This window comes from Vigna unguiculata, chromosome 1, assembly GCF_004118075.2.
Source record: "Vigna unguiculata cultivar IT97K-499-35 chromosome 1, ASM411807v1, whole genome shotgun sequence".
In the NCBI taxonomy this organism is placed as follows: domain Eukaryota; kingdom Viridiplantae; phylum Streptophyta; class Magnoliopsida; order Fabales; family Fabaceae; genus Vigna; species Vigna unguiculata.
In genome coordinates, this window is record NC_040279.1 from 24,898,567 (window position 1) to 24,911,865 (window position 13,299).

Genomic DNA, 13,299 nt, shown 5'->3' on the forward strand with positions numbered 1-13,299 from the left:
GTTAATTCACCTATGTCAGCTAGAAATGGTCAATTCAAAATCGATTCTGATATATGTCAACAACAACTCATTCAAAGCTAAACAATCTCTTAAAAGTTAACATATTTTCGCCTGACACCCCAACTCAAACATGAAAGTCTTTAAAAGAGTCGTGCCCAATGCATGTCATGTGGCACCCAATGCTAGCCCTCCATGCCCAACGGGCTAAAAGAGTGCCCAACGAAACACCCTTAAAGCTCCCAGGATTTTAATCTAAGAGTTGTTAGAACTCAATCCCATAAAACCGACTTGTAAGGTAAAGATTGCACCTCCTTACGCCAAGGTATATTCATTTCGTACGTGGGACTAGAAATTAGTAGATGGTCCGTTAACAGTCTCATATCGCATGGAACAAAATGTCCAAGAAAATTCGCTAGAACAGACTCTAATTTGGCTCTAATACCATGTTAGAAATGGACTTTAAGCCTAACTCAACCCCACAAAACCGGCTTGAAATGTGAGGTTTGCACCTCACTTATATATTGTAAATTGGTCTTATCTCTAATCGATATGAAACTTCCAACAAGAATAGTACATAACAATCCCTAAGTGGATAAAGGTGTAAATCTCTTCGCTAAAAGTCATACGATACACTCTTTTCTTCGATAAGATAAGCAAAAAGTTAAAAACTTTTTTAAAAAGATAAGTAAAAGGTTAGAAACTTTTAAAAGAAGAAAGTTCTTTTAAAGAGATAGTAACTTTTCATATAAAATGAACTCTATTTAAATTATTTCTATTTATATTAAATTTTTAATAATAAAATATTAAGTATATCTTATAAAAACTCTACCACATTTAAAGAATAGGTAATTAACTATTATAGCATATAATCCATCTAGAAACATAATTCAATCAGAAATTAAATTCGCTTAAACTTTTGTTTTATTTAAAGTAAATTAAATTGATTTATTTCCATGAACAAATTAAATAACTTAATATAAGTATTGCCAAATTAAAAATATTTATATTATTCTATAAAAATTTACATTCATTTTAATATTATAACCTTTTTAATATTTTTTAACCTTGTTTATATATGTATGCAAAATGCAAGGACTTAGAAAGTAAAACCAATATTTAAAAGTAGAACTTAATTATTTTATTAATAATATACATGTTCTAATAGTTTAAGTTTCCAATATGTTAAACAAAATTTACTTATTTTTTCGGTCAAACAAATAAATATAAAGAAAAGGGATGGAGAATAAGTTGTAAGAATGTGAAAGTGAGTATCGTCCAACGGACCAACCCGCTAGGCTGAAAAAATGGTGAGCTAAGTTAGGTGATTCAACCTCGTGAACCTGTTGTAATTCCACTCAATAGAGTTGGCAACCCAACATATCAATGGACAGGTTTTTGCGACCGTTAAAAGCATGTGTTGGCTCTTCATTTTTATTTGGTTGGTTGATTCTTACTTTCTTCATCAGCAAAACCACCAAATCCAATCTCACTCATCTTTTTCTCTTCCTCAACGTTCAATTAAGCCATTCGTCAGGTCACATTCTTCCTCTTCTGTGAGCTCAACATTCAACAAGAGGTTCATTTTTCTTCTTCCATTTGTTTCTCATCTTACACAGAGAGTGCAAGTCAACAGTGAAGGTAATCCACAATGACAAAGGCTTCGATTTCGTTTCTCCTTCTCTCCATAGTGATTGTGATTAGGGTTTCTCAGGTTGGGGTTTATAAGGTTCTTGATTGAGGTATTTCGATCCGGTTGACATTGGGATTTTTTGATCGAGGATTTTTGAGATTGAGATTTTTTGATCGAGGTTTTTTGAATTGTTTGTGATTGGGATTTCTCGATTTGGTTATGATGATTGTGTGAGTTAGGGATTTTGTAGATTGGGTTTTCGCAACATAAGTTAGGTTCTTAATGTAGAGATGAAGATGATCTGCATATGTTGATAGAGAAAGGTTCTCGTTGTAGAGATGAAGATGGTAAATCTCTTACATCTGGTGATGGAGAAAATGAAAGTCAATGATGATGAAGAATACGTTAAGCTCGACAACAAGGCAGGTTTAATTTAATAACCCATCTTCTGACGTTGACCCCAACTCAAATTTGACAGATCAAAAACGGGACAAGCCTAATGAGACCGAATTAACCCATTTTAACATCCTTTGTAAGTTGTTAAGAAATCTATATTGATTCAGAGTAGACGGATAGACAAGCACATTCAAAACACTCAAGTTTGAAACTTTCAACAATAACACAAAAACATGCAACCCCTTTTCTTTTCCAACCACAATCTTTTCATGTTTCCTAAAGTCAATGTTGCTTACCAAACCCAGGCAAAAGAACATGAAGCTTTATTGAAAGTAATAAAAGAACGTCCTAGCATACTGAAAGCTTACAATAACCAATTTGAACAATTATTATGACTCCAAAGTCTAAATATCTCTTTACTAAATGTAACAACATAAATGCAGTAGAGAAGGGTCACAACTCAATGTGGATAAGTGTAATATAGGGGTGTGAAATTAAGGGTTGAAAATTGATGCAATAACCCTGATATGGGGCCATACACGGCCCTTTTTCGGAAAGAAGTGCCCTCTTATTCTGACATTCTTGAGCCTTGAAGCAACTTGAGTCAGGAAAACAGTAACCATGTCTGCCCTTGACATCAGGTTCAGGATCATTATTGACCAATCTCTAAGTTGAGACGGTTAAAAATGAGTACATAAAAAAATCTTGGGTCATATACAGAGCTAGTTGGGAGAGCATAGAAATGGGAAAGACCCATGATGCTAAGAAACTAAAGCTACGATTTTGATTTGAAAAGGAAGGATGTACACTGAAACTATCTGTACAGATTAAGATATTGTACTAAAAAGGAAAGTGAAAAGAGGATAAGAAAAAATGGTAATACTCAAGGTAGAGGAAAACAGTAAAGAGCCCCTTCTTGCAACTTTATTAGGTACACATCATTGGTTAGCATCAAGATTGCTTCCTGACAATCTTGACACTGCTATAGAAGCGCTTGAGATCTTTCATAGCCTTTTCCTCAATTTGAATAGAACGAATTGTGGATGGTGTTTCCACCTCAGGCTTGAACCAGCGACTCACTCCAGTTGTTTCCGACGGCGAGCCACCTTGACCGGTAGCAATGGAAAACCCAGCTGTGCTAGTCTTTGGACTGTGTGAAAGGCTCTGTTGTTTCTTTCCCTGTATGTAAAACAACATTCCATGATTGAACAAAAGTATACACTAGAAGTTGAATGATACCAAAAATGCAATCAAAACATAATAAATAGGCCAAAATGCATAATGAGTTATCTATCACCTAATGATTCAAAGCAGGCATTACACAGGTACAACTGTAGCAAGAGAACGAGAACATGAAAGGAAGAGTTCAATCACAAACCTGCTGCATTTGGATGTCCCTTAAGGATGGCCTAGAAGGATGGGGAGGGGTTCCTGAAGCAGCCCAAGGAGGGGTATTTATTTCTCCATCAGATACCTGGGAACTACGAGTTGGGGTAACAGGTATTGGGCTGGAAAGAAGAAATGAACTCAACTTTATCTTAACCCCACTGCCAAAATCAGAAAGATCTTCCACCTTATCCTTGCTCCCGGCTGGCTTGTTTATCTTTATTTTGCCTTGTTCATCCTGGATTTCGCGAAGAGAAGCAGAACCCTTCATGAACTTGGCCCCACCCCATGCAGGACCATCATTTTTTGGTGTTGGTGGTGGAGGAGGAGCCACCTCTTTCGGTGCTTCGTCAAGAGCACCACTTAGAAACATAGAAAGCCCACCCTTCTTGCTCTTCTTCTTTGAAGCTTTTGGTGACGGACCCTTGGCTTTCAGTAACTCTAAAGCATCATTCTTCTGCACTACAAAAGCTAAATCTTTTGCACCCTGGTCTACTGTGATTTGTTCACAAACAGCATCCTCTTCCACCTATATAAAATAAAATGAAGAATTTTTAAGCATTACAAGGAACTGTGCAACTAATTCTAGTTTATAACAGAAAGTAAAAGACAAGAACTTCATTAAGAAATATTCTGCAAAATATAACAACGTTTAAGATGCTGAAAGGTAAAATGGGTTAAATCTTGGTTAATGAAACGGACAATAACTTCCATTTAAATATATCTTAAACAAACAACAATATGAAATTGCATATACACAATTCTAAAATGAAAGTTCTACAAGCCTTGAAATAGGTCCAAACCTCATTGAATGTTTTACTAATGAACTACCCAAGCCAGGTACGTCAACAAAATAAACACTATTGAGCACTCTGAATTAACAATGCTTCAGAGTTCAAATTGCATATCTAACCCAGAGAAGCTAATCAAGACAAATGCTCTCAAAAAAGGGTCCAATCTAAAAATACAAGTGATAAGCCTATAACTGGTTTTATCCAGTACGCAATTACTTCACTCTACTGAAAACCTTAAAGCACAAGAAAACAAGATCAAGAAAATAAAATAAACAAAAACGTGATTTCAACCTGTGTTTTCGAATAGTATGATAGCACATTAGAAACCAACCTTTGGATCAGAAATCCCCATGATGTGAATGTCCAACAGGTCCTCCGATTTGGGAATGGCTTCACTTTTAGAGTGAACAGATTCTATTTCTGCCTGCCCTATGTTTGATTTGCCACTCTTTCTCCTTTGTTTCTTTGATACTTTACCCTTCTTACTGCCTTTCCCTTCTTGTAAGGTAGAAGATGATTCTTTATTTTGTGATGTCTCAACAGGAACACCTAGCTCTGCAAGTGAGCTTTCAAGTGCTGACTTAGATTGAAGCTTTGCAATCTGCTGGTCATCAAGAAGATGTCCGTTAGACTGCTTATCTTCAAGCATCTCAATCTGCTGCAACTTCTTCCTTATAGCTCGGATTACTTTGGAGATTTCTTTATCAGAATCGTCCTGGGGCTGTAGAAAGGAATCTACTCTTTGGACTTTTTCCATCTTCAAGGGTTTGTCACGAGTCCTTTGAAACTCTATCTCACTATCATCCTCTTCGCTGTTAATGATGGCCGGGAGGGTAGCAGTCGGTGTAGGAAGCCGACGGTGACTCCATGGCTCAGATGACCTCTGGTCTAGCAACCTCTCAAGGTTAGCAAGAACATCTGGTGATGCACTTGCTATGGTATGTGATGAAACTGTAAATATGTAATCAAGGTTGCGCATGACAATCTCCTGTAACCAGTAAATCATAACAGCTTTAGTATATAAACACTTACCATGTAAGAGATGTATATGGAGCTAAGAATATCACCAAAGACCAGTTGATGTACAGGGCTAATTACATGATAGAATTATACAATGCGTGTAATGCTAGAAGATATCACCTAACATTAATGTAAAATATCTCTCAGTGAAGTATACCAGTGCAAAAACACGTGCAAATATGGAGTACAATAAAGCACAACCTAACAAATATTACCTCATAAAGTTAGTAAAGAAAAAAAAAATCTGGTAAACAAAGCATAAGAGACAAAAAAAGTGAAGAAAATTACACTGACAGCAGAGATTCAAATCAAATAATGTAAAACATAATACTTCCTATGTTTGTCTTTTTATTTTCATCCACCAAATGCATGTAATCCTTTCAAATTCAGAATACACTGTAACATTTTTCCCGATTTCTATGATTCAGTGATTCACTTAAAAATAAAGTCAAAAGTTTTTTTTTTTGTCCAATTTCAAAAATAATACTTATTCATGAATACTTTGCAAACAATAATATTTAATTGCAATGGATATACATACACTAACCAACACAGATGATGAAACTCTGTAACAAATGAAGAACAGTAGTAGCAGTAGTTTTCATGTGTTGAGGAGTATTTTTCATACCATCTCTAGAAAATGTTTGTGGATTTTTGTCAATGTAGTTTTTGATATCTTTTATTGATAATTTTTTCCAGACAAGTTGGACTCATTGCCACTTTAGAAACATTCATTCATATAGAACTTTTAAAATAAATTTGCAATACCATTTAATATATACACTAAAAAATATTATGTCCACCGGAGCTATTATGATCAAGAAAAGAGAATTATTAACCAGCAAAGATTGTACGTAAGTATGAATATGATTCTAGAAACTAACGGTCCCAAACAGGTGTTAGTACACCTATCTACTTTTTTTAAAATTAGAGAAATTAAATATTAATTATATCTAAATAAAAATTTAATTTCACATCAGGTTCTCATGATACTTGACAGAAGTTTGATTATAAAACTATATTGTGATGTACCAAACAATTGTGTTTATGTGGACAGAAGGAAATCTATTCTTCAATCAAGTAGCACATCGTACTTCTATTGCTTAAGAGAAAGCTTGAGGACAAATAATAACTACTCTGTTCAATTTAAGTTTATAGTTTTACAGTCTTTGTTTATTACCACAGTTTTGTCTAACCGTCTGCCAAATTTATGGCAGTGACTTTTGAACTCGTGAATTTACTGCCAACAATGAAATGAATAATTTCCAGCAAATCAAATTCAAATCGTGTTACTTTCTTTAAATGTAAGCTTGTTCAAGTTGATATGCTTAAGATGACAAATGTCAGCATTTACTTCATGGTCTTAGCTATTGTGTATGTATGCGATTGTGTATGTGTGCATTTGCATGTCAGATGCCATGTAATTAAAAACTTTAAGCAATAAATTATATAATGAATAGAGAAGCAAGAACAAAGCTCCAATTCATTTGAAACATTATATTGCAAATATTTCATACAGTAGACAAGACCAGTACCTCACAATATTTCTTCAAATCATCTGCTCCAAGAGAATCAGCAATCTCAAGTAGTTGTACTGCATTCCGTGGCTCCACTAAACACTCTGCAGCTACTTTTTCACAAAGGCTTTTTAAGCTGGGTGTAGATCTCTGCCTGCTAGTGTCATTTTGCACACTAGATATCATCTTACTGGAATCTATATCCTCAAATAAAATGTCTTCATATAACTCTTCTATATCATCCCCTTTATTCAACTGGAGTTTCTGAGAATTCTGAATCATGTTGGGATCGTAGACAGGATGATAGAGTGAGGCCACGATTAGTAAATGTGTTTCACCAACTGAAACTGACGTAGCCTTCTTTACACCATGCAACCGAGTTGCAACAAGGGGCTTATCCTTACCTTTCTTTCCATCCCACATGTAAACATCACCAGTAGCTGTAACAGCTGCAGTCCAGTACTTTCCAGCTGATATATTAACCATATTTCTTCCACACATAGCATACAACTGTTAACAAATTAAACAATAGGCGAAGTGGTTTTACTCACTATGCTTCGAGAAAAATGAACACAAGAGAAGCAAAAATTCAAAGAATTAGAACCTGTTGGCATCTAAGATCCGGATCTGAGGAGACCCAATAAAATAATGCACCATCATCTGTAAGGGCCATGCTGTGTACCATTCCAGCAGCTATAGAAACCACATTAAGTCGTTCCTTGCGGTGAAATTTTATGGGAGTGTTTCCACTTTTCTTCAAGTTCCTACTAACTACAACACGTTTTGGTGTAACAAGTCGATGACCCCAGGTAAATACCTGCGAAATATGGAAAATTAGACAAAAAAGATGCAGAAAGTACTGTTATTTCCTCAAAAAATAAATTGGAACACCTACACACACACACAAGGAAAAATCTAATGTTTGATACAGATATTACATGAAAAACATAAGTTGTTGAACTTGAATATAATTTGGGATAGAACAATAATAGAACTCAAAAAATCAGGTCTTATCCCTCTCTGTAAAATGTGTATATACCAAAACCAGCAGTAGGAAGAAAACAATTCAAATTGCAGTTACCTTTACAATTTCAGGTATTTTAATTAACTTTTGTAGCGCCCTCTATTTATAGGTAGTATTTTAGGCCAAATCTATGTACAGTGCTTGGTGTATTGCTTGCAATACCCAAGAAATCCTATGGGCCTTAGGTAGCCTTTAATTGTAACTCAAATATGAAGATGGTAGCTATAGTTTCTTACAATTATAAGATCTTGAAATTTTAAAAAAATGGCAATAATCCGAAATTAGTTACCTCTCCATCAGATCCTAATACAATTGTGTGATATTTTGCAGCAGAAACTCTGGTCAAAGTCTTTCCTTTCAAGGATTCAACCACATGTGGTGTGTAATTAGATGCTGAGTTTGAGGTGCCATAACCAAGCTGACCCTCCCTGTTACAACCCCAAGTAAAGACTTCACCTAAATCAGAAACTACAGCCGTGTGTTTATTTGCTGCAGCAACAGCAACAATTTTTGACCTCAAAGAAGATACTCTACGAGGTGTGGGTTGTGTATCAACAGAAGGGTACCCAAGCTGTCCCTCTGCACAACAATGAAACAAGAAAACTTATGCCAATTACATCTTTCTCATATTTCACAATGTAGAACAAGGAATAAAGAAAGACTAATTCTTTCTCAATTAATCAGTGATGACTGTAGAAAATTACAAGTTTACTCGATAAAACAAAAAGGAGGGATGAGGGGAAAAGACTACTTTGATGCAGTCAAGTGAAGTAGTTTACACAGTAACAACACACAAGACTTAACTTATATAAACATGAATATCATCAAGCTTTACCTCTATTGGATCCCCAAGTGAACACTTCCCCACCCTGAGTAGCAATGACCGTATGATGCTTAGCTGCAGCAATTGCCATCACTCTACGGGAACCCAGACCAGAAGTCACCTGGCGGGGAGTGATGACAGCAGCTTGACCACTGCAATGAGTATAAAAATATAAACTCTGATTGAAAATTGTCCAAAAGCATGAACTGGTGACAATGACATACCCCCTCTCCATCACTCGTCCATAAAAGGCATGCAACTATTTGAAAAAACAGTAACTAGCAGTAAAACTAAAATAAGTTCCCATTTACTTTTCCTGTAATTTCTAACACAAGTTAACAAAAAATCACTTTCAAAATAAAATTTAAAATAAAAAAAAATGGTTTTTGCATCTTCTAATTTGTGCTTTGAAAGAAAGCAGAGTACCTACTTCTTTATGACATGCATAATGCCACAGTAAATCAAACTATCTTCTCAGTAAAACACCATGAAAAAGTTTGAGACTAAGTACTTCAAATGTGACCATGCACAAAAATGTCCTACACCTGAACCTATCAATTCAATTATGAGCTCTATTGAGCTTGTTTTTAGTTTCAAACAAGCATTTAGTTAAACAGACAATCGGATTCTCATCCAAGTTATTATAAAAATGGAAGTGAAGAAACCCAAGGGCCTTTTTGGTTTAAGAAAACATAATCAATTTTCATTTTCTATTTTCAAACGATTTGTATAAGAAATGGTGAAAAGGCAAAAAAGTGTTTTCACCAATTTGTGCACAAATATTTAAAGATAGGAATCAAAATGAAAACAAGGTAACATTTTAGTAATAATCATTAAAAAATGGGAAAAAAGTGAACACACCTCTTTCTCAAATCAAATGGCCCCCAAAGAACTCAACATTATTAAGGAACTTACTAAACGAACTTATCTTTTTCAATGTTCATAATCAATAAAATAGCGACCAGTACACACAAAAAGCATGTTCATCTACATACCTGTGTATATCAAAATCAGGATGCCCCAGACGACCACCTCTTCCAAATCCCCAGGTATACAGTTCTCCACGAGCAGTGAGTGCCACACTATGGAACTTCCCAGCAGAAATGAGCTTTATGAATGAACCACCAAGTGAATCAACTTTGCATGGTAATTTCTGAATATGCGCATTTCCAGTTCCAAGCTGATAATTTGCACCACTGCCCCAACTAAACACCTCAGTTGCCACTAAAGATAGAATAAAAATCGGACTGTCATCCTAAATGATCACTTTAATGGTGACAACAATGTATAGCAATCACAAAACAACAATGTATACCTGAACTGTGTTCATTTCCGAGAGCCTGAAACACAGAGCCAGATAAGAGATCTACAGGTATTCGAGATTTAGAGTCCTCCAATGTAATAGAGGCACCATGCTGAAGAAGGATGCTTGCCGCAGCAAGATGACCAAAATGTAGAGCCCTGTGAAGGCTACTCCATCCTGATTCTCCATCCTAAAAACAACACAAGTTTCAGAATTAGTTGATTATGATAGATAAAGCAATGGTTAAGTAAAGGAATATCAGCTATTCATTTCAATCCTAAGCAGCCACTCCCACTCATTGAGATAAGGAAAAGGGAGGGAGATTCAACTGATATGGTTTAACCTTATATAGTATATGTTATAGATTTTACTAATTGATATGTCATAAAATTGATACGAATAATTCACCATAAATAATAAAGAACCTCAATACCAAGAAAGAAATCTCAGAAGGACACTTCATTTCCTTACAAGTTAGGTTTCTTTCAGTCCCTAAGTTTTGCAGCTCAAAAATTCAATTAGATATACATCACATCAAACCAATACAAGTTAAACATTAGAAAACTACAAATATTAACTGTGCACTACCTTCCTAGGAAAGTTTAAATTAATGTTAAATTATACAGACATATTTCCACATTTTATGAATTCAACTAAGATCATGGCAAAGTAGTTGAACAATCAACTAGCAACCATTCACTTTTTGATGTGCATAGGTGATTAGTATAACAGAGAATTACCATCAAAAGGTATACAAATAAATAATTGCACTGGATGGTCTTGAATCTTGAGAACAAAATATGAAGGAAGTAGCAGAATCTATGTTATAAAAAAGGTAAGCAAACAGATGCCAAACTTTTTCTTGACTAAAAGTAGATGTCACACTTGATTGCTAGAAAATGGTGAAAAGAGAAATAGTCTTACTCGGGCATCAGGATCTGCACCAGCTGCAAGAAGCCTCCTTACAATGGGAATATGGTTTCTCCAACTTGCAATATGAAGAGGAGTCAACCCAAATGTGTTCCTCAAATTGATATTGCCCCCACTCTTCTTCAATGATGCCAAGGCCAATTCTACATCATTTAGAGATCCCTCTCGCACTACAAGCCACAAATCCTTCTGGGATCCAACACATAAAATTTTGCGACCTGTTATTTGCGAATTCTGCTTTTGTAGTTGAGGGGAAAGAGCTACTTCCATTACCACCAAATTTGATCAGTTAGCTTTCACAATATTATATCATAGATCAGAAAGATAACTCCAAAGTCTCAGCACTTATATTCCGCTAATCCACCACCTGATATGTCAAGAGCTGGATTATCAAAATCTACTTCATCTCCAGCGTACACTGGAACATCCAACAAAAATAGTCCTGATCCTTGAGTCCGCCAGTCAATTTTCACTAATCCATGGTAACGTAAAATAGTAATCAAAATATCAGCTAGAGATATCCAATTATAAGATGAATTGGCTCTTTCTAATATATCACTAACATCAACACCATTGCGGCCACCATCTTTACCGTACTGTCAACTAGCAGCAACCATTGATGAATCCCAGTGTGGTTCACATGCTACACAGAAATCTGTCATAAATAGAAACACTGATAATGTAATTCATCAATTGCCAAGACAAATGCTACAGGAAAATACTAATTTTACAGGAAAAAAGACATACAAGCATGCACAAGCAACTAAAGTCCCTCAGTACAGAGTCTCAGTCTCACAGTATACAAGGAGATAAAAACAAACAAAAGACAAATTGAACTAAATTGATCCTGTGAAGGGGAAAAAAGTATAAAGCAAAATGTACTATAAGCGTAACTTCACAACAAGATTACATCATCACAACAAAATGAAAATTGAAACCAGTGAGATTTCTAGAAATACAAGATCCATTGGCCCTGTAATTCACAAAATTAAAAGCCATCATCCAGATTATTATAATTCAAAAACAAATCATGAGACAATAATGCAACCCCAAAGGAAAATTACACAAATTTTGAAAGGAAAACAAGCAAGAATGAAAAACCAAACGCCATGAATCTTCATTCAAGACAAGTTTCACAGTTGATCCGTGCACTCAACCTAATTCACCACTCTCCCACCCAACCACCATTTTCAAAGTCAATAATTAGTCCCAAAAACTGAATCAGGAAATGACAACAACCTCAAAAGAAACACCATCAAGCAGCACATCTCGAAAATCGTAAATAGAGCAAAATCCAACCTTTCAACAAAAATCACAGGGCCCAAAACCATCTCAACAATGTAACACCAACCCAAACAAAACATTTCACTGGATCGTCCCACCACACCCAGAAAATCATTTTCCACAAAAAAATAAAAATAAAAATAAAAATAAAAAACACGAAAAATTTAAGAGACCCAGATGGCGAAAAATCAAGTAGTGTGAAATCAGAATCAGAAGTGAAGAAAAAATGGTAGAAGAATGGAAAGGTTACCTTAGCTTACCTTACCCGATTACGTGGATAGAAACAAACCCAGAACTCAGCAAGGAATAATACAAGAGAAGTACGTCACAATAGTTAAGCTGAAAGAGCTATAAATGGTGATGATTTTCTTTAGCAAAGAGTATCGAAACCCAGAATATACCCTCTCTCTCACACACACATACCAAAACCGTGAGACCAAAAAAATGGCATAATAAAAATAAATCTTTTTTCTTTCGTTACAAAAATTGTATGAAGAGAGAGAAGAAGACATTGAGAAAGGGAGAAGAAGCGGTCCCATCTATGAGGGGTAAATTGGGAATTTCCAAGGGTCTTGGTTTGGACAAAAACACCCCTGACTCGCCAGACTTTGATTCCAACGACGAGGTCCAGGTCTGCGACTATGTTGTTGTGGCTTCACCAAACACTCAATTTTTTTCCGCAAAACAAGTGTTCCAAAATTACACGTGGCAGATTTTTCATCTGACGCGTGGTCTGAAGACCTGAGCCGTAGGACCACACAAGAAAAAGAAAATATTTTTTATTTTACTTAAACATAGCATGCATGCTTTAATTATACTAATTTAAATTAAATATATATTAATCAGAGTTTATTTAAAAATAAAGTATCATAAAATAAGACAGTATTAGTATATGATTTTATGGTAATTATTTTAAAATCATTTGTAAAAAATTAAAAGTTATATAAATTAATTGTTGTACTAGCCGAAAAAATTTTAGAAAAAGTGTTTTGTGTGATTTCTGAAATGATGAGCTTTTATAAGCTTTTAGAATAATTATATCAATTTTCCTTAGGAATTATGGTATTGCACTGGCAGATAATACGTGATTGTGGAGTTTAACCTTCAAATTATGCTTACGAGCCATAACAACTTTTGCAATCACCTAATACTCCATCTTCTTTAATGTTTAAAGAACATGTGAATTGTTCGA

The 13,299-nt window shown here is 35.1% G+C and overlaps 1 protein-coding gene across 3 annotated transcripts; it reads right to left on the minus strand.

Annotated features, from left to right (window-relative positions):
* Positions 1 to 2,333: 2,333 nt before the first annotated feature.
* On the minus strand, positions 2,334 to 12,597 carry LOC114164891. Of its 3 annotated transcripts, none has more exons than XM_028049649.1 (12): positions 12,368 to 12,597; positions 11,387 to 11,478; positions 10,818 to 11,295; positions 9,906 to 10,083; positions 9,586 to 9,814; positions 8,603 to 8,742; positions 8,057 to 8,346; positions 7,348 to 7,560; positions 6,762 to 7,253; positions 4,538 to 5,194; positions 3,405 to 3,941; positions 2,334 to 3,205 (listed from the first exon to the last, which is right to left on the minus strand). In XM_028049649.1, exons 3-12 carry the CDS (start codon positions 11,091 to 11,093, stop codon positions 2,978 to 2,980), a joined length of 3,240 nt encoding a protein of 1,079 aa, XP_027905450.1. In that variant the 5' UTR covers positions 11,094 to 11,295; positions 11,387 to 11,478; positions 12,368 to 12,597; the 3' UTR covers positions 2,334 to 2,977. The 3 variants fall into 3 exon arrangements, with proteins under 3 accessions (XP_027905450.1, XP_027905451.1, XP_027905449.1); XM_028049650.1 differs by having other exon boundaries at positions 12,358 to 12,597; XM_028049648.1 differs by having other exon boundaries at positions 10,818 to 11,478; positions 12,373 to 12,595.
* Positions 12,598 to 13,299: the final 702 nt, after the last annotated feature.